Source organism: Hyla sarda, chromosome 3 (genome assembly GCF_029499605.1).
Source record: "Hyla sarda isolate aHylSar1 chromosome 3, aHylSar1.hap1, whole genome shotgun sequence".
Classification (NCBI taxonomy): Eukaryota; Metazoa; Chordata; class Amphibia; order Anura; family Hylidae; genus Hyla; species Hyla sarda.
Genome location: NC_079191.1, coordinates 33040210 through 33064615, shown reverse-complemented (window position 1 = coordinate 33064615; position 24406 = coordinate 33040210). Strand labels below are relative to the sequence as shown.

Genomic DNA, 24406 nt, shown 5'->3' with positions numbered 1-24406 from the left:
CGCAGTGTGTCTGCTCGAAGCGGCGTATTGCCACTCCGAGCAGGCACTTGTAAAGGGATCTGCAGCATAAAATATGCTGGGGATCCGCTCATGTGAACGTACCCTTAAGTAAGAAAACACATTAGAATTGCACAGTGTGTACTGACACCAACCCACTTAAAGGGGTACTCCTGTGGAAAACTTTTATTTATTTATTTTTAAATCAACTGATGCCAGAAAGTTAAACAGATTTGTAAATTACTTCTATTTAAAAATCTTAATCCTTCCAGTTCTTATTAGCTGCTGAATACTACAGAGGAAAATTCTTTTCTTTTTGGAACACAGAGCTCTCTGCTGACATCACGAGCACAGTGCTCTCTGCTGACATCTCTGTCCATTTTAGGAGCTGTCCAGAGCAGCATATGTTTGCTTTGGGGATTTTCTCCTACTCTAGTCAGTTCTTAAAATGGACAGAGATGTCAGCAGAGAGCACTGTGCTCGTGATGTCAGCAGAGAGCTCTGTGTTCCAAAAAGAAAATAATTTCCTCTGTAGTATTCAGCAGCTAATAAGTACTGAAAGGATTAAGATTTTTTTTTATAGAAGTCATTTACAAATCTGTTTAACTTTCTTGCACCAGTTCATTTAAGGAAAAAAAAAAAAAAAAGTTTTCCACAAGAGAGAGTACCCCTTTAAGTGTTTGTTTACATGGCCGTTGTGCTCGTGTAAAGGGAGGTCTGTGGCTCAGTCTATCGGAAGGATAGTAATTGAGGGCAAAATAAAAAGTACCATGGCCCTGATTTATCAATCTGTCTGAGACAGAAACTGGAGTGATTTTCCCAAGTAACCAATCACGGCTCAGCTTTCATTTTACCAGAGCTCCATAAGATATAAAACATGAGCTGTGATTGGTTGCTTGGGAAAATCACTCCAGTCTCTGTCTCTGATAAATCAGGGCCTATGTGTCCTATTCTTTTCTCTGCCCTACTCCCTGTGTGGCCCTATTCAAGTCATTGGGATCCAACAGGGATCAGTTGTGCTCCGAGTTTAGGGCCCATTTGCCGCAAAAAAAATAAAAATAAAAAAAAAATAGCCAAAGGGACTCTGAACAGGTTAGTGCACAACAGCCCAGTGTGAACTTAGCCTAAAAGTGATTGGGTCACATTTTGAAGGTCTAGGTTTCAATGTTCTGACAACAATCTAGAATTCAGTCATCACTGCGCCACTTCTCTGGGACGCCATAACCCAGATTGCAAACAATCACATGTTTAAAGGGTAAAGGGGTACTCCGCTGCTCAGCATTTGGAACAAACAGTTCCGAAAGCTGGTGCCGGCACCGGGAGCTCGTGAAGTCATAGCCACGCCCCCTCATGATGTCACATCCTGCCCCCTCAATGCAAGTCTATGGGAGGGGGCGTGACAGCTGTCACGCCCCCTCCCATAGACTTGCATTGAGGGGGCAGGGTGTGACATCATGAGGGGGCGGGGTTGACCTTTAGTCAACTCTGGTGACTGTCTCATGCAGCATTATGTCTATTAGTGCCCTATTTATCAGAAAAGATGGCGGTATTATTGTACAATACAAGTACTTACATCTCTATCATCTTTCCTATATCCTCACATATTGTAACCTATTGTGTGCAGGGTCTTCACTCCTCTTGTGTCACCCCCTATTCCCTATATTATAGGCTCCTGTGAGCGGGAACATCATGTTTATTTTATAATTGTTTATAAGTTTGTTACTCTGTAATGTACCGTATTTTTCGCCCTATAGGACGCATCGGCGTATAAGACGCACCCAATTTATAGGTGCAAAATCTAAAAAAATAAAGATTTTGAACCCAATAGTGGTCTTCAACCTGCGGACCTCCAGATGTTGCAAAACTACAACTCCCAGCATGCCCGGACAGCCGTTGGCTGTCCGGGCATGCTGGGAGTTGTAGTTTTGCAACATCTGGAGGTCCGCAGATTGAAGACCACTGCATAGGAGGTAATACTCACGTGTCCCCGCCGCTCCGGACCCGTCACCGCTGCCCTGGATGTCGTTCCATCGCTGTCGCCGTGTCCCCGTTGCTCCGGAACGTCTCTGCTGCCGGCCGGGTATCCTCGCTCTCCGTCGCCGTCATCACGTCGTTACGCACGCCGACGCACGTACGCGACGACGTGATGACGAGGAAGGAGAGCGCCGGCCATACAGGGGATCCCTGAACGGAGAAGACACCGAGGAGGCAGGTAAGGTCCCTCCCGGTGTCCTGTAAGCACTAACCCGGCTATTCAGTCGGGCTGTTCGGGACGCCGCGGTGAAATCACGACGGTCCCGAACAGCCCAACTGAACAGCCGGGTTAGTGTCACTTTCGCTTCAGACGCGGCGGTCAGCTTTGATCACCGCATCTAAAGGGTTAATACAGGGCATCACCGCGATCGGTGATGTCCTGTATTAGCCGCGGGTCACGGCCGTTGATGGCCGCAGGGACCGCCGCGATAGGGGTGTATTCGCCGTATAAGACGCACCAACTTTTTCCCCCCAGTTTTGGGGAAGAAAAAGTGCGTCTTATACGGCGAAAAATACGATAAGTCTGTACATGTCCCCTCTATATTGTAAAGTGATGTGGAATATGTTAGTGCTATATAACTAATAGCAAGATGTATAGACAAGAATCTAATGGGTTCAAATTTATATTTATTGTCTAAACATAAAGGAAAAAGATCCAAAAATTTAAAAAACTTAAAAGGGGTTATCCAGGAAAAAACTTATATATATATATATATATATATATATATATATATATATATATATATATATATATCAACTGGATCCAGAAAGTTACAGATTTGTAAATGACTTCTATTAAAAAAAATCTTAATCCTTTCAGTACTTATGAGCTGCTGAAGTTGAGTTGTTCTTTTCTGTCTAAGTGCTCTCTGATGACACCTGTTTCTTGAACTGTCCAGAGTAGAAGCAAATCCCCATAGATAACCTCTTCTACTCTGTGCAGTTCCCGAGATGTCAGCAGAGAGCACTGTTTCCAGACAGAAAAGAACGACTTAACTTCAGTAGCTGATAATTATTGGAAGGATTAAGATTTTTTAATAGAAGTCATTTACAAATTTGTTTAACTTTCTGAAGCCAGTTGATATATATATATATATATATATATATATATATATATATATATATATATATACATATATATATATATGTATATATATATATATATATATATATATAAAAGTTTTTTTCCTGGAACACCCCTTTAATCCATATAAATGGTGCTATAGAAATAATAATAAAAATAATAATATAGACAATAATTTAGCCTGTGTTTACAAAACATAAAAGTCAATCCATATATATTTTCTCATATTCAGTAATAGCTGACCATAGGCCTGACACATGTGCAGCCCACTGTGACCACCACAGTCTCCAGTCTATAGGAGAAGCTGCAGCTTTTCTGCTCCCATCGTAGGACCATCATCTCCTGCTGGACGGGGGAGGAGATCAGGTCTGGATTCTCGTTGCCATCAGCGTCTACACAAGCAAAAGTGACACAATCGGCCTCGGAGATCACAAAGGGGAATCTGTTGGGATCTGTGTTGAGGCTGAAAAGACAAATTCGAAGTGTGAAACAAAACACATTACACTTGGTACATTCCAATTCTGCTATTGTGTATCCTGCCAATGGGGAAGGATAATGAGCGACGATCTCTGTGATCAGCGCTGGTGTTATGGGTCTTTAAATGGCTCAACCAACCCTGCGGGCGATCGCTGGATCGTTGTTTGAGGCCCTTTAAATTCTTCATTGTCTGAGGCCCATCTCCTGTTTATACAATATCGATAGTAATCAATAACAATAATTAAAACGGACGCACAATAGATCCAAAAGTGTTTGTTCGTTCTTTGGCCTTTCGCTGGCCTTTTTTTAACATTTTTAATTTTTAATTTTTTTGTGTGTATAGGGAACAAGCCCTCTTAGGAAAACTCACTCTGCCGACGATAAGTACCTGTATTTTTCGCCCTATAGGACGCACCGGCATATAAGACGCACCCTATTTTAAAGGTGCAAAATTTAGAAAAAAAAGATTCTGCACCCAACAGTGATCTTCAACCTGCGGACCTCCAGATGTTGCAAAACTACAACTCCCAGCATGCCCGGACAGCCGTTGGCTGTCCGGGCATGCTGGGAGTTGTAGTTGTGCAACATCTGGAGGTCCGCAGGTTTAAGACCACTGGATAGGAGGTAATACTCACCTGTCCCCGCCGCTCCGGACCCGTCACCGCTGCCCTGGATGTCGCTCCACCGCTGTCGCCGCGTCCCCGTGGTGTCCCCGACGCTCCGGACGTTTTCTTCCCCGGGATCAACGCTCTCTGTCGCCGTCATCACGTCGCTGCACACGCCGCTCCTATTGGATGACAGGCCGACGTGCGCGACGACGTGATGACGTCGAAGGAGAGCGCCGGCCATGCAGGGGATCCTGGCACGGAGCAGACACAGAGGAGGCAGGTAAGGTCCCTCCCGGTGTCCTGTAAGCTGTTCGGGACGCTGCGATTTCACCGCGGCGGTCCCGAACAGCCCGACCGAACAGCCGGGTTAGTGTTATTTTCGCTTCAGACGCGGCGGTCAGCTTTGATCTCCGCATCTAAAGGGTTAATACAGGGCATCACCGCGATCCGTGATGTCCTGTATTAGCCGCGGGTCCCGGCCGTTGATGGCCGCAGGTATTCGCCGTATAAGACGCACCAACTTTCCCCCCCCCCCCCCCCCCAGTTTTGGGGAAGAAAAAGTGCGTCTTATACGGCGAAAAATACGTGTAAAGGGGCCTTTACTCTGGATGGATTTTTTGGAGGCTTCAGAAAGAAATAGAATAACAAGAGACTGCTAGACCGAGAGGAACATGTCATGTTTCCCAATACGATATTTTCACATGTACTAATAAGAAGGATGAAAGGAAGATTAAAGGGGTACTCCGGTGGAAAACAATTTTTTTTAAATCAACGGCTGCCAGAAAGTTAAACAGAATTGTAAATTACCGTACTTTTATTTAAAAACCGCAATCCTTCCAGTACTTATGAGCTGCTGTATGCTCCACAGGAAGTTATTTTCCTTTTGAATTTCCTTTCTGTCTGACCACAGTGCTCTCTGCTGACACCTCTGTCCATATCAGGAACTGTCCAGAGCAGTAGAGGTTTGCTATGGGGATTTGACCTGCTCTGGACAGTTCCTGACATGTACAGAGGTGTGAGCAGATAGCACTGTGGTCACACAGAAAGGAAATGAAAAAAGAAAAGGACTCCCTCTGTTGCGTACAGCAGCTGATAAGTTCTGGAATGATTAAGTAATTTACAAATCTGTAAAATTTTCTGGCAGCAGTTGATTTAAAAAAAAAATGTTTTCCACCGGAGTACCCCTTTATTGTTCCTTTCATCCTTCTTATTAGTTCATGTGAAAATATCGTATTGGAAACATGACATGTTCCTTTCGGTCTAGCGGCCACTTTCTGTAGCCCCCCCCCCCCCAAAAAAAAAAGTGTTTTTGAGCGGAGTACCCCTTTAAGAGCATCAACTTGGAGATGAGTTCCTATGCATCATATATCGACACTCTGATTACATATTTGTATAGTTTTCAGCCAAGATAAATGTCTAAACTATTTGTTTTACATATGAAGAGGTTCAGTTTACACTAGGTTGTTGTTTGCTTTCTGTTTTGCTTCTTATAATTTTAGGACCCACTTCCTCTGACATGTTTGCTTGTGGAGCTTCAGGCTCTAGGAAGCCCAATTCTTTCTCTTCATTTTTAGGACCACACTATTACCCGCTACATGTGACCTCACCCTAATGCAAATATCCAAGGAACTTGACGTCATGTGACGTCATGCTCCGCCCCCTCAATGTAAGTCTATGGCAGGGGTCGAGACAGCTGTCTCGCCCCTGCCATAGACTTTCATTGAGGGGGCGGAGCGTGACGTCACACGGGGGGCGGAGCTGTGACGTCATGATCACCGACCCCGTCATCAGACCCAGAGCGGATGTTCGTTCCGGGGCCTGATGAGAGCGGGGTGCTGCGTGCGAGATCCCGCGCGATCAGGCAACTTATCCCCTATCCTTTAGATAGGGGATAAGTTGTCAGCATGGTAGTACCCCTTTAATGGGGATGGTGAGTGGCATCTAAAGAATACCCTTATGTCAAAGCTGAACTGCTGGGGCTTAAAGAAAGTAGTGTAGACATAGGGACATAGGCAAAACCTGCAAATTCAAGCACAAACGGAGTGTTCAGTTTTTTACATTTTTCACTAAATAGTTATATGAAAGAAATTTGCACATAACTATTACTATTCAGCACTGCAAATAATGGGGCTAAAGGGGTACTCCCCTAGAAATTTTTTTTTTTTAAATCAACTGGTGCCAGAAAGTTAAACAGATTTGTAAATTACTTCTATTTCAAAATGTTAATCCTTCCAGTACATATCAGCTGCTGTATATTACAGAGGAAGTTCTTTTCTTTTTGAATTTCCTTTCTGTCTGACCACGGTGCTCTCTGCTGACACCTATGTCCATGTCAGGAACTGTCCAGAGCAGGAGAGGTTTGCTATAGGGATTTGCTCTTACACTGGACAGTTCCTAAAATGGACAGAGGTGTCAGCAGAGAGCACTTGTGGTCAGACAGAAAGGACTTCCTCTGTAGTATACAGCAGCTAATAAGTACTGGAAGGGTTAAGATTTTTAAATATAAATAATTTACAAATCTGTTTAACTTTCTGGCACCAGTTGATTTAAAAACATTTTTTTTTTAAAAGTAAAAAGTATTTTACCGGTAGTCCCAGGGTGATAGAGAGCGGGTGTGAACGTCCTCCATCTCCACCAAACTATCCAGGTAACTGGTGTCAATGACACTGGTGTCCACTATCATAGAGGTTGGCAGGCGCCGATTCCTTCTTCCAGGACATCTCCCTCTGGCCTCCAGGTGGAGCTCTTCATCCCTAGATCCTTCCTGAGTATTAATTTGGGACAAATACTCATCTGGTAGAATGGCAGAAGAGCAGAGGGACACCAGGAAAGTCACCTGAGCAGGGGATAGAGACTTATTTTTTAGGGAAATGTAATGAAAATACATGTAGCTAAAAAAATAAAATAAAATAAACAATGTTTGAAAAATGGACCAAATGGCTTTTGGTTCTACTTTTCTGTATTTTTTTGCCTTCTTTTTTGGAACATTTTCTAATGTCAAAAAAACAACTGTAAAAATTTCATGTGAACATAACCTTACTGGAAAGATAGAAGCAAAGTCAGTAAAGGACCAACTGATTAAAAGTCATTTTCCTATAATTATCCTCAATACAATATTGTAAAATAGAGACTTTTATACTCACAAGTATCAGGTATATTGTACGGTCCATTCTGCTCCTCCTGCTGGGGGCGCTGTCTGCTGTGGTGGATCTTCTGCTCTGATTCTTGGATCCCAGTCCCTCTCTCTATTTATCTTGGTTGTTGCTCCGGGTGGAGTCTTTATCCCAGGAAACATAGTTTTCCAAAGAGTTTCTGTATATTCCAGTGTCTGTGACCATTGTGTGGACTGTCCAACTCTGTCAGGTTGTGTCAGATAATAAGAGAAAGAAACCGGCGTAAGATCTCCAGAACTTCCCTAAAGAGGGGCCATAATTTATCTGAACTCTCAGCGGTTATCTCTGACCATAGAGATAGCAGCACACGGTAATGATTGCCATCAATGCTTCCTCCTGTGCTCATTGCTGCCCCCTGTTGAGCAATGTAATGTCTATGAGCTGCCAAGAGAAGTAGGGGATTTTTTAATAGAAGTCATTTACAAATCTGTTTACATTTCTGGAGCCAGTTGATATGAAAAAATTGTTTTTCACCGGAAATAACCCTTTAAGTATATATATATATGGCTTACAGAAGTGTTTGTCAAAGGGGCTTTAGCTACTTCTGGACTGTACGTAACATTCGTCAATGACAATGTATTGTAAATGATGTAATGCATCTTTTCTCCTGTAGAGGCACTGTAGGGGACAAACATATCCATCTGGATACCCCACTGATTACAGGTAATCTTTAGAGGTCCCAGCAATAGGAGGATGCCTCGTGGTCAGCTTATTTTTTGGGAATTCTAATAAAGGAAGATTACCCAAAGTGAACACCTCGATACTTTAGTGATCTATTAAATTGTGGTGAGTGGAAGTGTCAGGCCGCATATTTGAGGGCAGTATGGGACAGTGGGTGGACACAAAGCTTAAAGCTGTATAGTTTTAATAGAGCAAAGACTCAAACATAGCGTGTAAATCCTGTTTTATTCCCGCACTTATAGAGAAAGCTTATGAGTCCTGCTTCCCCACTCACCCATTGATAAAGCCTGTGGGTCCTGCTTACCCTTCCACCCATTGATAAAGCCTGTGGGTCCTGCTTCCCCACCCACCCATTGATAAAGCCTGTGGGTCCTGCTTCCCCACCCACCCATTGATAAATCCTGTGAGTCCTGCTTCCCCACCCACCCATTGATAAAGCCTGTGGGTCCTGCTTCCCCACCCACCCATTGATAAAGCCTGTGGGTCCTGCTTCCTCACCCACCCATTGATAAAGCCTGTGGGTCCTGCTTACCCTTCCACCCATTGATAAAGCCTGTGGGTCCTGCTTCCTCACCCACCCATTGATAAATCCTGTGGGTCCTGCTTCCCCACCCACCCATTGATAAAGCCTGTGGGTCCTGCTTCCCCACCCACCCATTGATAAAGCCTGTGGGTCCTGCTTCCTCACCCACCCATTGATAAAGCCTGTGGGTCCTGCTTCCTCACCCACCCATTGATAAAGCCTGTGGGTCCTGCTTCCCCACCCACCCATTGATAAAGCCTGTGGGTCCTGCTTCCCCTTCCACCCATTGATAAAGCCTGTGGGTCCTGCTTCCCCACCCACCCATTGATAAAGCCTGTGGGTCCTGCTTCATAGCCTTAGAGAATGCCTAAGAGCCCTGCTTACCCCACCTATCATAGAGACAGCCTGTAAGTATAAGTATTACCTCCCCCTCATAATAGAGTCTCTGAGTCCTACATCCCTAACTCATACAGTGATTTAAAGCTCTCCCTCTAATGGTTTATTAACAGAAATAGCACAGGCTTTCTCTATGTGTGGGTGGGGGAAGCAGGACTCACAGGCTTTTTCTACACATTGGCGGGAGAAGCAGGACCCACAGGCTTTCTGTTACGCCGAGCGCTCCGGGTCCTCGCTCCTCCCCGGAGCGGTCGCAGCGTTTACCTGCTCGAAGCGCCCCGGTCAGACCCGCTGACCGGGAGCGCTGCGATAGTGTCTCTAGCAGGGATGCGACCCGTGATGCGGGACGCGCCCGCTCGAGGTTCGCATCCCAGCCTGCTTACCGGACCTGTCCTCCAGTTGTCCAGTACCGGCGCGCGCGGCCCCCGCTCCCTAGGGCGCATGCACGCCGGCTCTCTGCGATTTAAAGGGCCAGTGTGCCGCTGATTGGGGCCTGGCCCAAATTAGTAATTTCACCTGTGCCTTGGTCTATATTACATCACTTCCCCTTCCCTGTATTGCCGGATCTTGTTGCCATTGTGCCAGTGAAAGCGTTTCCTTGTATGTCCCAAGCCAGTGTTCCAGACCTCCTGCCGTTGCCCCTGAATACGATCCTTGCTGCCTGCCCTGACCTTCTGCTACGTCCGACCTTGCTCTTGCCTAATCCCTTGTACCGCGCCTATCTCAGCAGTCAGTCGGGGTTGAGTCGCTATCGGGTGGAACGACCTGGGGGTTACCTGCCGCAGCAAGTCCATCCCGCTTTGCGACGGGCTCTAGTGAATACCAGTAACCCCTTAGACTCCGTTCCCCTGGTACGGTCCACGTCATCACCTCACTGACACAGAGGATCCACCACCAGTATCCTCTCAGTACCCGGATCCTGACACTTTCTCTGTGTGGGTGGGGGAGGAAGGCCTCAAAGGCTTTCTCTACGAGTAGGCAGGAGATGCTTGTCACTGTCTAAATGTCCCTTCCAAAGAAAACAGGGCCGCCATCTTGTCCATCTGACATAATCTTTGCCCTCTTAAAATGTCCCAGAATATCCTGAAATACCCATCTAAGTATATAGCATCACATAATGTCTTCTACTTCTCATTCTTCTCAGTCCATTTTGTTATCACAAGCTCCCTCTTGGGTTGACGGCTCTTCTTATCTCTATCAGATAACTGGATGAGTAGTGTCCACTTCTGGTTAATCAATAATGAAGGGATTCCATAGCGGAGAGGTTCCTGATCCTGACCTATAAATTCTCACAAGATTTCCTAATAAATTCCCTAATTAAAATGATATCACAAAAAATACACTGAGCCAATACAACCTGAATATTAGGTTATGAATACTTCAGGAAACCCCAGGAACAACTGTGACCCTTATATAATGGGGCCTGGAGTCCGGATCACAGTACAGTCCACCAGCAGAACCTCCCCAGAGCACATCTGTGAGAGCAATGGCCGCCCACTGGGGAACATCAATGGTAAGAGCTCTGATCCGCTTCTATGCCATTTACCAGGTTTAGGGGTCATTATATGTCACATGATGATTTAGTTAGGAATAATTGCTGATATTGATTTAGTGAGTTATCTGCATTAAGCTTGGTGTCATATAATACTCCTAGTCATGGCTGATTTGGGCTATAACAAAGACCCTTCATTTTTGGATACATACAAGAGTCTTATAGATGTTAATAAAGGAGCATTATATAGAGTAAACCTGCAGCATCTTATTGGTCCATTATTAACCCTTACTCATGGTGATACATCCATAATGACCTCCTCTAATACATAGAATGTATATATCTTCTCCTCAGGTTCTCTCCACATGGCTTCTTCTGAGCCTCAGCTCTTGTGTCCATGGAACAGGAGAGCAGATCCCTGGTACAGATGGGTGGGATGTCCCTCCAGTGTCCGGCGGAGATTGTCCATTCTCTCTGGGCACCACATTTCCACCACGTGTGAAGGTTGATATGAAGGTCGGCAGTAGGAGTTCTGCACATCTCATGACTGACAGTATGAAGAGCCGCTCAATGTCTCCATGGGAATACAGGTAAATATACACATAATAATGGCTTATACAATGTGACAATAATATTATCTTCATCATCATCATCATCATCATTATTATTATTATTAATTATTATCATCATCATCATTCTGCCCACTGAAATCAATAGGATGATAGTAAGTGGGGCTGGTGGGACTTGTGCCCTTGGTGCCTGGGGGTCAAACAAGCCACCATGTCTTGGTCAGGGTATAATTTTTCCTGCAGGTAATGGATTCAATTATGTTTAATCTTGTGGCCCCTGATTTGTACAACTTCTGCTTCTCTCCTTCCACCAGCCCTAACGTGGACCATAACAGGTTCCCTGTGGTCATCAATGAGGCCAGATGTCTCCACCACGGCTGTATGGACTCTGAGGGTAATGTGGACCTCATTATGAACTCAGTCCCCATCAGACAGGAGATCCTGGTCCTGCGTCGTGAGATGAGAGAATGTGTCCCCGTCTATAAGCTGGACAAGCAACTGGTCACCGTGGGCTGCACCTGTGTCCGACCCATCACCCACTACCTCAAATAAGAGGCGACACTGTACCTATCACTAATAAAAGTCCGGAATAATTTATGATATTGTATTATAAAAATATTCTAGCAATGCCTAGCTAATTATTAATAGAAATATTTTAGTATTTTATTTATATTTTTATATTTAATATTTATTTCATTTTTTTATATTTATTTCAATTTTCACACATATTTATCTCTCTTTAGAAAGCTTTTTTAAGTGCATTACTGCATAATTAAATTATTTATTTTGTTTTATTACAGTAATTTATTGGAAGTACATTGTTCATATTGATTGACATCTGTATTTATTAAATAAAACCACTACCCAAAAATTTATATTTGTTTTATTACATCTGTAATAAAAATTTGTAACAAAGCTGCTTTGGTTGCCAGTACGATACTCAGGGGTTAAAGGGGTTATCCAAAATATGGTGACTTTAGTACTTACCTGCCAGACAGTAATGGACATGATTAGGATGGATCCGTGCTTTTCCTGGGGCTAAATGGCTGTGTTGTGAGTCCACCATAAAGCTGCTGCTATCTTTTTGTGAAATAGCTATTTCAGATTGATGTTCTTTCCCACCAACTACTAGTCCCAGGATCTCTTGTTTATAAATGTGAGTTAACTTTACTTCCTCCACACATCAGTCACCCCACCCATTGAAGCACACCTGGGACAATTCCCTGCAGCCCTGTGGAGAATGATCTCCCTCCCACCCAGTGGTCGCTTCACCCATTGAAGCACAGACAGGCTTCCTTTCAACCATTTACTTGCGATGTTTTGTCTCGGGCCGCACTGCAACCTGGGAAAGGCCCGAGACAACACTCATTTTGTATGCTCCTAAAAATTTACATCCAGGGCAAAGATCCCACAAAAATTGCAAGACCATCATCAATCCCAGGTACAGACACTATATTATGAACTACACTAACTTAACAGTCCCTGTACGTTGGTGTCACACATGATAGTTTGAGCCCTTCTCTTCTATGTTAAAAAAAACATAGTAAAAACTATGGTAAAAAAAAAATTCCGCCCGACATCGTTTTCGCGCGGAAGTCGTGCGCAATTTGAGCGGAATTCACGCGGAAATGGCTGAAAAACCCTTCACTTCTTTCTCCCCCTTTTCCGCGCGCAATTCCGCACAACTTTTGCACAAATTTTGCGCGAAAATAAGATTCTTTTTTCCGCCCGTAAATTTTTGGGTGTGAATTACTCTTGATTTACTCCGTGTGAACGCACCCTTAGACAGAGGGATGAGACGATGAATACAATTAAAGGGGTTATTCAGGAAAAAACGTTTTTATATATCAACTGGCTCCAGAAAGTTAAACAGATTTGTAAATTACTTCAATTTAAAAATCTTAATCCTTTCAGTACTTATGAGCTGCTGTAGTTGAGTTGTTCTTTTCTGTCTAAGTGCTCTCAGATGACACCTGTCTCGGGAACTGTCCAGAGTCGAAGCAAATCCCCATAGCAAACCCCTTCTACTCTGTGCAGTTCCCGAGACAAGTTCTGTCTGCCAGACAGAAAAGAACAACTCAACTTCAGCAGCTAATAACTATTGGAAGGATTAAGATTTTTTTTTTTTATAGAAGTAATTAACAAATCTGTTTAACTTTCTGGAGTCAGTTGATACCGTGTTTCTCTGAAAATAAGACCGAGTCTTATATTAATTTTTGTCACAAAAAACACACTAGGGCTTATTTTCAGGGTAGGGCTTATTTATTTACGGTATGTACATTGAACAAAATTTTACGATATTTACCCTCCCCCCCATCATCATCATGTGATGGGTGCAGCTCTGCCCAACCCAACGTCCCCTGCCACCGGTTTATCAGCCCACCCCACATCGGGAGACTAATCGTATGTCACCCGCGAGCACAGCTTCTCTCCCCCCCCCCCCCCGCCAAATAATTATCACTACTTGTACTTTGTATTCCTGTGCCCGGGCTGCAAATATTAAAAAACTAATTTTAACTCTACCTTCGTCCTCGTTCCCCCGTTGCTAAGGTACCGGCCTCCGCTGTTCTTGCTGCTTCCTGGGGATGGAAACGTCACAGAGCCTTCAGCCTATCACCAGCCGCAGCGATGTCCCGCCTCTGCCGATGATAGGCTGAGCCGACTGTCCTGTAAGAAGCCGGCCTGCTCCTCACATGACAACGCGCTCAGCCTATCATCGGCCGAGGTGGGACATCGCTGCGGCCGGTGATACGCTGAAGGCTCTGAGACGTCCCAACGGGGGAATGGAGTACGAAGGTACGGTAAGTTAAAGTTTGTTTATATTTGCAGCCCAGGCATTGCCTAGGTCAGTGGTCTTCAACCTGCGGACCTCCAGATGTTGCAAAACTACAACTCCCAGCATGCCCGGACAGCCAACGGCTGTCCGGGCATGCTGGGAGTTGTAGTTTTGCAACATCTGGAGGTCCGCAGGTTGAAGACCACCTGCCTAGGTATTATTTTCGGGGTAGGGCTTATATTGCAGCCAACCCCGATAATCCAGCTAGGGCTTATTTTCAAAAAATAACAAAAATTTTTTTTTTTCCTGGAACACACCTTTAATATTCTTTTAACTTTTCAGATATTTTTGGGAACCAAAGTTTTCTTTGATCTGTCTGGATCTTGGAATATTGTCTCACATGATAATAAACAGCACCTACAGTACTCTGTGTTAAGCAGTAGTAGCAGTAGATGGCAGCAGTAGCCTAGCACATTGTAACAACATATGGACCTCTGTAATGTAGGAGAAATGGCTGACCACAAGCCAACGTGCGGTCATTTATCTAGAGATCTACATTACCAAAAATCCCCCTATAGGTAACGTCCGGCCTCGACATTATCTTTAGCAACATAACTGACCACACTGCGGAAAGGTTCATTATGTTTTATTATTTATTGTAAAAAAAAAAAAAGTTTGTAAAATGCTAAAATAAAATTTTAAAAATAGCACTGTCAATAATGAATATTAAAAAAAATATATTATTTTTAAATAAATTCTGGAATGGAACAATCATATCCTGCTGGATGGGGTAAGAGATCAGGTCTGGATTCTCTCTGTCATCAAGCAAAAGGGAGACAATCGACCTCTGTGATCACGAAGGGGAATCCGCTGGTATCTGGGTTGAGGTTAGAAAGAAGAATAAATTATGAAGGTGGGAATTGATCATTCTCTGCCCTGCACAAAGGGGCAAAATTGCACAAACTATGTGCGTAAACTCGATTCTTTGCACAAAGCAGGAGTTTGTGCAACATTTTTAATGCAAAAGAAAGGGCTTGTGCAAGAAATGAGGGCAATTTTGTCACTCTTGACGTGTGTAGGGTAAAAATTCTCTAAGTCTCTTAAAGGAGTACTCCGCCCCTAGACATCTTATCTCGTATCCTGCAGCACCCCCGTATATCAGAAACACAGAGCTCTGTTTGTTCCGTGGCTGATGACGGGTGATACAGGGGCCGGGGTATTGTGACATCACGGCCCCGCCCCCTTGCGACATCACACCCCACCCCCTTAATGCAAGTCTATGGGCCATCACGCCCCCTCCTATAGGCTTGCATTGAGTGGGCGGGGCATGACATCATGAGGGAGCGGGGCCCCCTCCCTCACCCCGGCCCCTGTATCACCCATCATCAGCCACGGAGCAAACATAGCTCTGTGCTGCTGATATAGGGGGGTGCTGCAGGAGAGATCGCGGGGGTCTCCAGCGGCGGGGCCCCCGCGATCAGACATCTTATCCCCTATCCTTTGGATAGGGGATAAGATGTCTAGGGGTGGAGTACCCCTTTAAAGGGGTACTCTGCTGCTCAGCGTTTGTAACAAACTGTTCTGAACTCTGGAGCCGGCATCAGGAGCTTGTGACGTCATAGCCCTGCTCCCTCATGACTTCACGCCCCGCCCCCTCAATGAAAGTCTATGGGAGGGGGCGTGATGGCTGTAAAGCCCCCTCCCATAGACTTGCATTGAGGGGGAGGGTCGTGACATAATGAGGGGGCAGGTTTATGACGCCCAAATGCTGGGCAGCGGAGTACCCCTTTAAAGTATGCCTGTCATTTCAAAAAGCCTTTCATTTGGTTGGGGGCTCTTAGCTATATCCATCCTCCTTGAGAGGACTATAGACTTATAATGGAGCTGCAGGAAAGAGACACAAGACGTTCTACTAGTGGGTGGCGGTCTAAGAACCCCAACTGATCAAAATTTTTAACATGTCAAAAGTTTTTTTTTTTTTATAATAGGGATACTATAAATATAAAACATTCTAATTCTGCATTATAGCAAATTGCTGCCACTGCCCACAAGTCCCCAATTCTTTCTTTGTTAAGAAATTGAAAACTTTTGTGTTTTAAAGCCACCATAAAATGTTTTAGGCAAAGTGGGGTAAATATAATAAAATATTTAGGTCGGAAATTTTCCATCATATCATTGTTGTCCCCTTTCTTTGGGAGTAAAATTACAATAGCTTCGGACATTGAGGGAGACAAATTCCCCCTCTTCAAGGATTCATTAAAGATCTCCATTAAGAAGGACAACAATGCTTCCCGGAATCTTTTTATACATGTCGTAGGTAAAACTATCTGACCCTCCCTGAACTCCCAGGGCAGGACTGAAGTACCTCTTGAATGTCGCTCTGGTTAATCGCCCTATTTAGTATTCTCTTATCCTCCTCTTTTACCTTTGGGAGATGGTAAATTCCTCTATTTCTTTTTCGGATGTACAGTCTCTGATAATATTCTACTGCCACCTCCATTGTATTATCACTTCCTCTTACAGACCTACCCTCCCTATCTTTCAGACTATTAATTTCCCTATTTTCTTTTTGATTTTTTTTTTTTAATAATACTAGCATGCCATTTACTAGATTTCCCCCCTTCTGAGAACTTTTCTTGTCCCCTAAAAAAAATTTTTGTGCTTTTTCCAAATTAAATCCTTTATAATTCCTCTGGCCCTGTTCTAATTTTCCGCAAACCTCCCCTACTAAATTGTTGGCATATTCCTCTTCTATCCTTTTGATATCATTAACTAACCTTTCTTCTTTTATTTTCAACTGTTTCCTAAAATGGGATATTTTTACACAAAATTCCCCTAAGGAAAGCTTCGAGCGCATCCCACACCATAAACAAGTCTACTGTTCCTTTATTTAATCTCCTGTTCAATACCTTCTGTTATCTCCGTCACTTCTCACCAGTGGGGATTAATCTTCATAGTATTTTTATAGGTATTGTTTTCATTACCATATACCAAAATGCAAACCCCTATAGCGTGTTCGGATATACAGTACATTTCGGTTCATAACTCATTTTAGTAATGGATCTAATCCTACTATCATTGGCTAATATCATGTCTATTCTTAGCACAGTTGTATGGGTGTTATTGTAACACGAAAATACTTCTTTTGCTGGGTCCAGACTTCTCCACACATCCCTCCATCCTAATTCATCACATAAATTAGCCAAGGCTGTCCTTCCTTCCCTTACATTATCACTCCTACAGTCTCTTTTGTACTTCTTTACCGAGTTAAAGTCCCCTAAAATATAAAGATCTTTAAACTGTTTCCCATACAGAAAATCCAATAATTTTTTCAACACATCCGGGGATTATGGTGGAGGAATATATATGAAAGCAATAACCATATTTACTGTGTCCCATTTTACATATAAAAAATAATACCTCCCATTTTGATCACATTGTGCTACCCATGTCTTAATTTAAGATTCCCATGAATCAAAACCATGACCCCTGCTGAATAGTTAGACCCAAAAGAATGGAATTCTTGTTTAGCCCATTTTCTTTTAACTAAGTGCACTGTCTCCTGGGTAAGATGGGTTTCAAGGAGGCAGACAATTGCAGGAAGGTACCTTGTCATCCTATCCATAATTGTCACTCTTTTACTGCTGTCGTTGAGACCCCTTACATTCCAAACTAATATCTAATCTTTACCTTTCTTCTGAGATAATGTCATACAAATTGCCAATTTCTACCCTTCTTTCCCAACTATGTGCCAGGCTGACTTACCACCCTCCCCTCCAGACCCCTCCCCCCCCTTCCCCGACCCCCTATAGAAATTAACCTCTACTCTCCCCTTTCCGCTTAACTTCCTCGCTCCCTCTCTCCCTCCAAACAAATTCCTCTCTGTATTATCAATTCATATCCCTTTATTTTCCATCCATTTTCCCACTTCTCCTGGTGAATGAAAAATCTAGGTTTTTCCCTTAAAACCAACCCTTAGACGTGCCAGAAAAAAGTAGAGAAAAAGGAATGTTCAAAGTCTGCAATTTTCCCTTAATGTCCCTAAAGTCCGTCCTCTTCTTTTGTGTCTCTCTTGAGAAGTCTGGATACATATAAATAGTGGCACTTCCCCATTTGATCTCCTCTTTTTCAATAGCTGCTTTTAATAGGCTGTCCCTGTCTCTTGTACACATAAATTTTGTCAATAAAGTTCTCGGTGGAGCTCCCGGTATGGGCTTTGAAAACGGTACTCTGTGTGCTCTTTCCATAACAAACCAAGCAGAAAAAAACAGTTCTCCAAATATTTCAGTCAACCATTTTGAGCAAAATGCAATAGGGTCTGTTCCTTCCTCTCCTTCCGGTTAGCCAATTATTCTCACAGTAGCACGCCTAAATCTATCTCCCAAATCTTCTATTTTCTCTCGCAGTTGTTTCTTCTCTCTAGTCAATTCTTCCTGAACTTTTTCAACATTCCTGACTTTTCCATCTAGTTGCGGGATTAGCTTTTCTATTTTCCCATCTTTCTTTCACTTTTTTCATATCTTCCCTAATCAGGCCAACATCTGAGCTGAGAGAGCCCATTTGTGTCAGCTCTTCCAGGGCTTTATTACTCTTTTCAACTCCACTCAGGATAGAATTAAAGGGGTACTCCGAATGTTCCAAATGCTTAGAGCTGGCCGGAAGCTTGTGATGTCATAGCCCCGCCCCTCAAGATGTCACACCCCAGCCCCCTCAATGCAAGTCTATGGGAGGGGGCGTGATGGCATTGAGATAGCAAAATTGAAAATGAGAAACATACAGACATAGTTAGATAACTAGAAAAAAGAGGATTAAGTGCAGCTCACAATAAATTAGCCGAGGTACAGTATGGTTGGACACCTACACCTTAGGTGTGATAAGTATTTGGAAAAAGGAAAGAAATGGTAACCATAATCTCAAGGCCAATATCAGATAGTCTGATACAGGATGGAAAATTAAATGAGAATTTATTACAAAGAACTGTGCTTCAAGTGTATGATGAAAGCAATACAGTAACCCCCTGACCTGCGATGGCCCCGACATATGATAAAATCGACATATGATGGCCTCTCAGAGGACATCGCATGTCGATGTCAGCATCGACATACGATTCTTTTATATGTCGGGGCCATCCCATTAACTGCTATCTGACAGCGCAAAATGCTTAAGCTGCTGTCGGATAGCAGTTTAAGCATCCCGGGAAGGTTCGCCTACCTATTCCCGCTGCTCTGGGTCCACTTCGCGATCCTCCGGCGTCTTCTGCATCTTCTCCAGGGTCCGGGCCTCGCTTTCCGGCGTCGTTATTACGTCACTATGCACGCCGTGCCGGAGCAGCAGCGTAATAACGTCAGCAGAAAGCGAGGCCCGGGCACCGGAGAAGATGCGGAAGAAGCCGGAGGATCGCGAAGAAGACACCGGAGCAGCGGGACAGCATCGGGAGCCCCTGGGACAGCATCGGGAGCGGTGAGGACCTGGTCCGGAGTGGCGGGGACAGGTGAGTACAGCTTCCTATACTTTACATTGCACGAATCCCTCAACATACGATGGATTCGACAAACGATGGGTCGTTTGGAACGAATTACCATCGTATGTTGAGGGACCACTGTATACATTTATTAAAAATAACAGGACAATAATATTTATAAAACCTCCTTACACAGGGCCCTTGTGGGGAGGTAAATGTGCAAATGAATATTAAAATATCAAATATAAAACCACTGAATGCAATAATTGGAAGTAAGTCCGTTATTCCGGCATCTGGTAGTTCGGAATATGAGCTTTCCACAGTCCGCAAAACAAATATTATCGGATATAGACTCTAGTCCGTGTGTTTGGACAGAAAAATAGGCTATAGTTACCTGTCAGATAAAGTACTTTGATAAAGCTTGCCAGAGGATTGGTGCCGGCAAGCACCTGTCCAGAGCGGGGTCCGAGAGGGCCGTGTATGGGCGCTGGCGTGCGCTCCCATGGCTGGTCTGCCTGCCACAGACCCGGTGGAAGCCGCTGATGGTAGTGGGATAAAACACTGCTTACGGACAGCTGATGGATGAAACTCATGGAGAGAGCAACTTGGCGTCTGACATCAGCTTGGTCAGTAGGCTGGATGGGTGGAAGCTGCGGCCGTTGTATGGAAAGTGATGCTGTGATTGCTGGAACGATGCTGTTTGCTGATAGATGTTCCGAATGCCAGTGGTGCGTTAATGGTGCGTTAATTTAGCCTTCTAATAGATAGAAGGTAGAAGGTATTGGTGGCCTCAGGTATAATTTTATTGGTGGCCTCAGCTATAATTTTATTTGCTTAAAACTATAAGACAATAAATGTCTTGCCAACAACACTGGGAAATGGTGAACCAGTCACTGGACTCCCGATGAGGAACTCTGCCTTTGCAACTTGTAGTGTCATTGTAACAGAATCCCGCCAGCTGTGACTAAAAGGAGATCTTTGGCGGAATATAACTGTGGGACGTCATATAGTAGGATATATAAAGCTTACATGTAAGAGTAGATGAAACGGGTATTTCAGGAATTATTTTCTTCAGCCTTTGAGCCCATGATACCAAGTTATAATACTGAGTAATCTGCTTCTACTACCTCCATGTGACGCTTTGTCCTGTTTCCATGCCGGAACCCACACAGGAAGTGCTGTATTGTAAGTCTGTTGTCTCTGACCTTTCCCAGCATTCCATGTGGGCAGCATTCCAGGGGATGTGGCTATGAAATCCCTTCCACACAGTATTATAACTTTCTTAAAGTACTGGAAAAAACCTTTGAATACAAGAAGCAAAATATTAAAGGTCAGTACAAAATCTGCTAATTTTAGGTATACCTAAGGCAGTGATTCCCAACCGGCGGTCAGGCGCTGCCCGGGGTACCGCGACGCTCCAGCAATTTTTTTTATTTTAAATCTCCCACCCCGGTCTATGTGCCTGTGAATCAAGGCGGCACAGGGGGGAAGGGAAGCCTGCGTGCACATTGCGCACACAGCGTCCCCCTGCGGCGTCATGAGTGAGTCACAGGCGCGCAGGCATGGAAAGGGATATATGTAATGGGGATGGTGCACCAGACCATCCTCCCGGCCCCAGGATCATCTCCCCGGCCCCCTGCAGAAGGACATTGAAAAAAAGCTCAGCTTAATTAAAGCGTACCCGTCAGATCCAACCAAAATTTTTTTTTAAATATATCACTCAGTACCTAATCCTGACCATGTAAATAAAATTTTTATGTGTCTAGCACCTTTATTTATTTTCTTATTACACTTTTAGTTTAGCTTACTATTCTGAATTCCTCTCAAAGGGAGGGGGTGTGGTGCGGTGTCCCGGTACTGTACGCGTACTGTACCTTTTGTTATAAGTCCCCAAAGTCAGAGTTCCTCCATACTGATAGGATGCTCTTAGTGGGATAACCCCTAGTCACCTCTTTCTTCTTTAATTTTATGTATATAGTATATTTAATGTATAGTGTAAATGTTGCTTCCAGGACCTTAGGTCACATGATTGATAATTATAGTGTTCTGCTAAGGTTAAGGACCTTCCAGGTCAGGTGCTCATGTCACATGATGTACCACAATGCTTTGTATTAGAACTGACAGGTCTGGGGGACCAATAAGCTTGAAGCCTGCCCCTTCAGATATTAGGGCGCTGTTATCCAATCCTTGCTCTCTTTCCCTTGGGATATGACAATGAGCGGAGCTCTGTGTATACCTTCAAGACAAATCTAGGCCTGAAGCCTGCTAACTTCAGCTGAATACAAAACCTACGTGACTGCTGGACCTAAACAATACCCCTAAATCCAATGGAACAGCATAAAGGAATTACTTCAAGCTTATTCCCTACAAGGTCCCAACCAAACCTGTGAGGAACCTAAAGTCCAGTCCTCTGTAAAGACTGTTACTACGTTTTACTTGCATAAAATCTGCAGTAAAGTTATCTTCAGTTTACTAAAATTCCGGTTGTGGACAATCATTTATTCCTCCCTATCGTTACTGGGATGGGTGGCGATAGGATATATATACAGAGAGGAACCCGCACCCTGGCATCATGACAGTTAAGGGTTAATTCAACACCCTTTCATCACTGCACAGCTACACACTACTTACCCTACACCCCCCAAGCTACCACAGTGGCCTCACTGTGCAGGTCTCTGCCCCCTCCCTCACTATGCTGTCTGCTCACATCTCCCCCAGCATTAGCAAAACTACAACTCCCAGCTTGTCTGCACTGACAGTAGTGGGACACAAGCTGATAGTGGGAGGATTTTTTCTCCTGCTGTGAGCCCTGCACTCACAGCTGTCAATCAAGGAAGTGTGTCCATGACGTAGGTGATGTGTCCAAGCAGACGGGGGGGGGGGGGGGGGGGGGGGGGCAGTTGTTTGACTGGCTTTTTATGAAATACTGAAAATTTTCTATTGGTTTTGCATGGTTTACAACATATCAGTTTTTGTATCTGACAGTGCCCATTTAAGGTAATGCATCCTCTTCCCTGTCCACCCCCCCTTTTCACCCCTCTGTTACCTCCTTTCATCCTTGTCCACTTTCCTGTCATCCATGTCCACCTTGTCCGTCCCTGTCACTCATGTTCACCACCCCTATGTTACCTCCTTGTCATTCCTGTCCACCCCTCTGTCACCGCTACGTCCCCCGTATCCCATGTACACTCTTCTACACCCCTATGTTACCTCCTTGTCATTCCTGTCCACCCCTCTGTCACCGCTACGTCCCCCGTATCCCATGTACACTCTTCTACACCCCTCTGTCACCCATGTACACTCTTCTACACCCCTCTGTCACCCATGTACACTCCTCTACACCCCTGTTACCCATGTACACCCCTCTGTCACCTACGCCTCCCTGCCACCCATGTACTGTACACTCTTCTACACCAATCTGTCACCCATGTACACCCTTCAACACACCTGTCACCCATGTACACTCTTCTACAACCATCTGTCACCCATGTACACCCATCAACACCCCTCTGTCACCCATGTGCACTCCTCTACACCCCCTGTCACCCATGTTCACTCCTCTACACCCCTCTGTACAGCCCTCTGTCTCCCATGTACACTCCTCTACATCCCTCTGTCACCCATGTACACTCTCCTACACCCCTCTGTCATCCATGTACACTCCTCTACACCCCTCTGTCACCCATGTACACTCCTCTACACCCCTGTTACCCATGTACACCCCTCTGTCACCTACGCCTCCCTGCCACCCATGTACTATACACTCTTCTACACCCATCTGTCACCCATGTACACCCTTCAACACACCTGTCACCCATGTACACTCTTCTACAACCATCTGTCACCCATGTACACCCATCAACACCCCTCTGTCACCCATGTGCACTCCTCTACACCCCCCTGTCACCCATGTGCACTCCTCTACACCCCTCTGTCACCCATGTGCACTCCTCTACACCCCTCTGTCCCCTATGTACACTATTCTACATCCCTCCGTCACCCATGTACACTATTCTACATCCCTCTATCACCCATGTACACTATTCTACACCCCTCTGTTACCCTCTTTACACCTATACGCTCCTGTATTCCTCTTAACTTTTTTTTTTTTTTTTTGCTCGTCAAATTCAGCAGGGGTACCCTGTAAAAATGTATTTTTCCGAGGGGTCCCCCGAGTCGAAAAAGGTTGGGAACCACTGACCTATGGTAGCATGCAATGCCAATGTTGAATCTTTCCACTTCCTCTGAGGCAGCCATGAATTGGGTCAGCTGTGGTCATATTGATAGTACTAAATTGTTTTTATCTTCATACTAATTTTTCCATCCTGATTCTAATAGTTTCAATAACATTTAACCATAAAGGTTTATTTTGGCATGTATATTCTTAAAAATACAAAAACGTAGATCTTTACTAACAGAGTATATTTGTTTGAGATAATTTAATGCTGCGGTCGATACTGGCTGCAGCATCTAGGGGGTTAAATGATCGTTGTTGAAGTAATATCCGATACTGATATCCAAGCCACTTGAGAAACCTTGGCGTTGGTGTGCGGGCTCAGGTATGTTCTTCATACAAGGATATACTGGCTAATGTCTCAATTTTACATCAGTTTTGAGGGTTAGTAAATGTCATTGTTAAATCTACCACAGTAGTGCACCTATATTCTGTCATAGATTATTTTGATTGTTTTACATCCAAACCTATTTATCTGGTGCAGGATGCCATTGTGGTACTTGTGGTTGTTTGCAGGTATCCTCCATTGTATGCATTTTTGTTGCTGGGGATCACCCATAGCAACGGACCACAAGCGCATGCTCTGCCCCCAGTATCTATGCACATCTGCATTAAGGGGTTAAGCACCTCCTGCCATGTGATACCACATCAATGTATTTGTTTAAAGTTTATACTAATGCGCCTTTATTATCATTTTAGGTAGCATTAAGGTTTACCTGTGAGGCCAGCAACATATCAGCCAGCTTGGGTGGGGCTTATAGCCTTCCTCCCTCCTCCCATTGTATGTGTGCGCAGTCTCACTGGAGTGAACTAGGAGCAGGCTGTGAGTCGGACCTAATGCCGCTGTAATTGCCCACTGGCCCCTGGTTTTGCCCATACGGCACAGGTAGGTTAGTGTTAC

General features: G+C 44.4%; 2 protein-coding genes across 3 annotated transcripts; one reads left to right on the top strand and one right to left on the bottom strand.

Annotated features, from left to right (window-relative positions):
- Positions 1–1497: 1497 nt before the first annotated feature.
- Positions 1498–11748, top strand: LOC130360530 (interleukin-17A-like). 2 transcript variants are annotated; one of them, XM_056563048.1, is made up of 3 exons: positions 1498–1603; positions 10820–11055; positions 11349–11748. In XM_056563048.1, the coding sequence occupies exons 1-3, from the start codon at positions 1538–1540 to the stop codon at positions 11584–11586; spliced, it is 540 nt and encodes a 179-aa protein (XP_056419023.1). In that variant the 5' UTR covers positions 1498–1537; the 3' UTR covers positions 11587–11748. The 2 variants fall into 2 exon arrangements, with proteins under 2 accessions (XP_056419023.1, XP_056419024.1); XM_056563049.1 differs by lacking the exon at positions 1498–1603 and adding an exon at positions 9863–10486.
- LOC130360531 (interleukin-17A-like) lies at positions 3239–13627 on the bottom strand. Its single transcript, XM_056563050.1, has 4 exons — positions 13558–13627; positions 7344–7556; positions 6786–7036; positions 3239–3578 (listed from the first exon to the last, which is right to left on the bottom strand). Exons 2-4 carry the CDS (start codon positions 7368–7370, stop codon positions 3344–3346), a joined length of 513 nt encoding a protein of 170 aa, XP_056419025.1. The 5' UTR covers positions 7371–7556; positions 13558–13627; the 3' UTR covers positions 3239–3343.
- Between the last annotated feature and the right edge of the window lie 10779 nt (positions 13628–24406).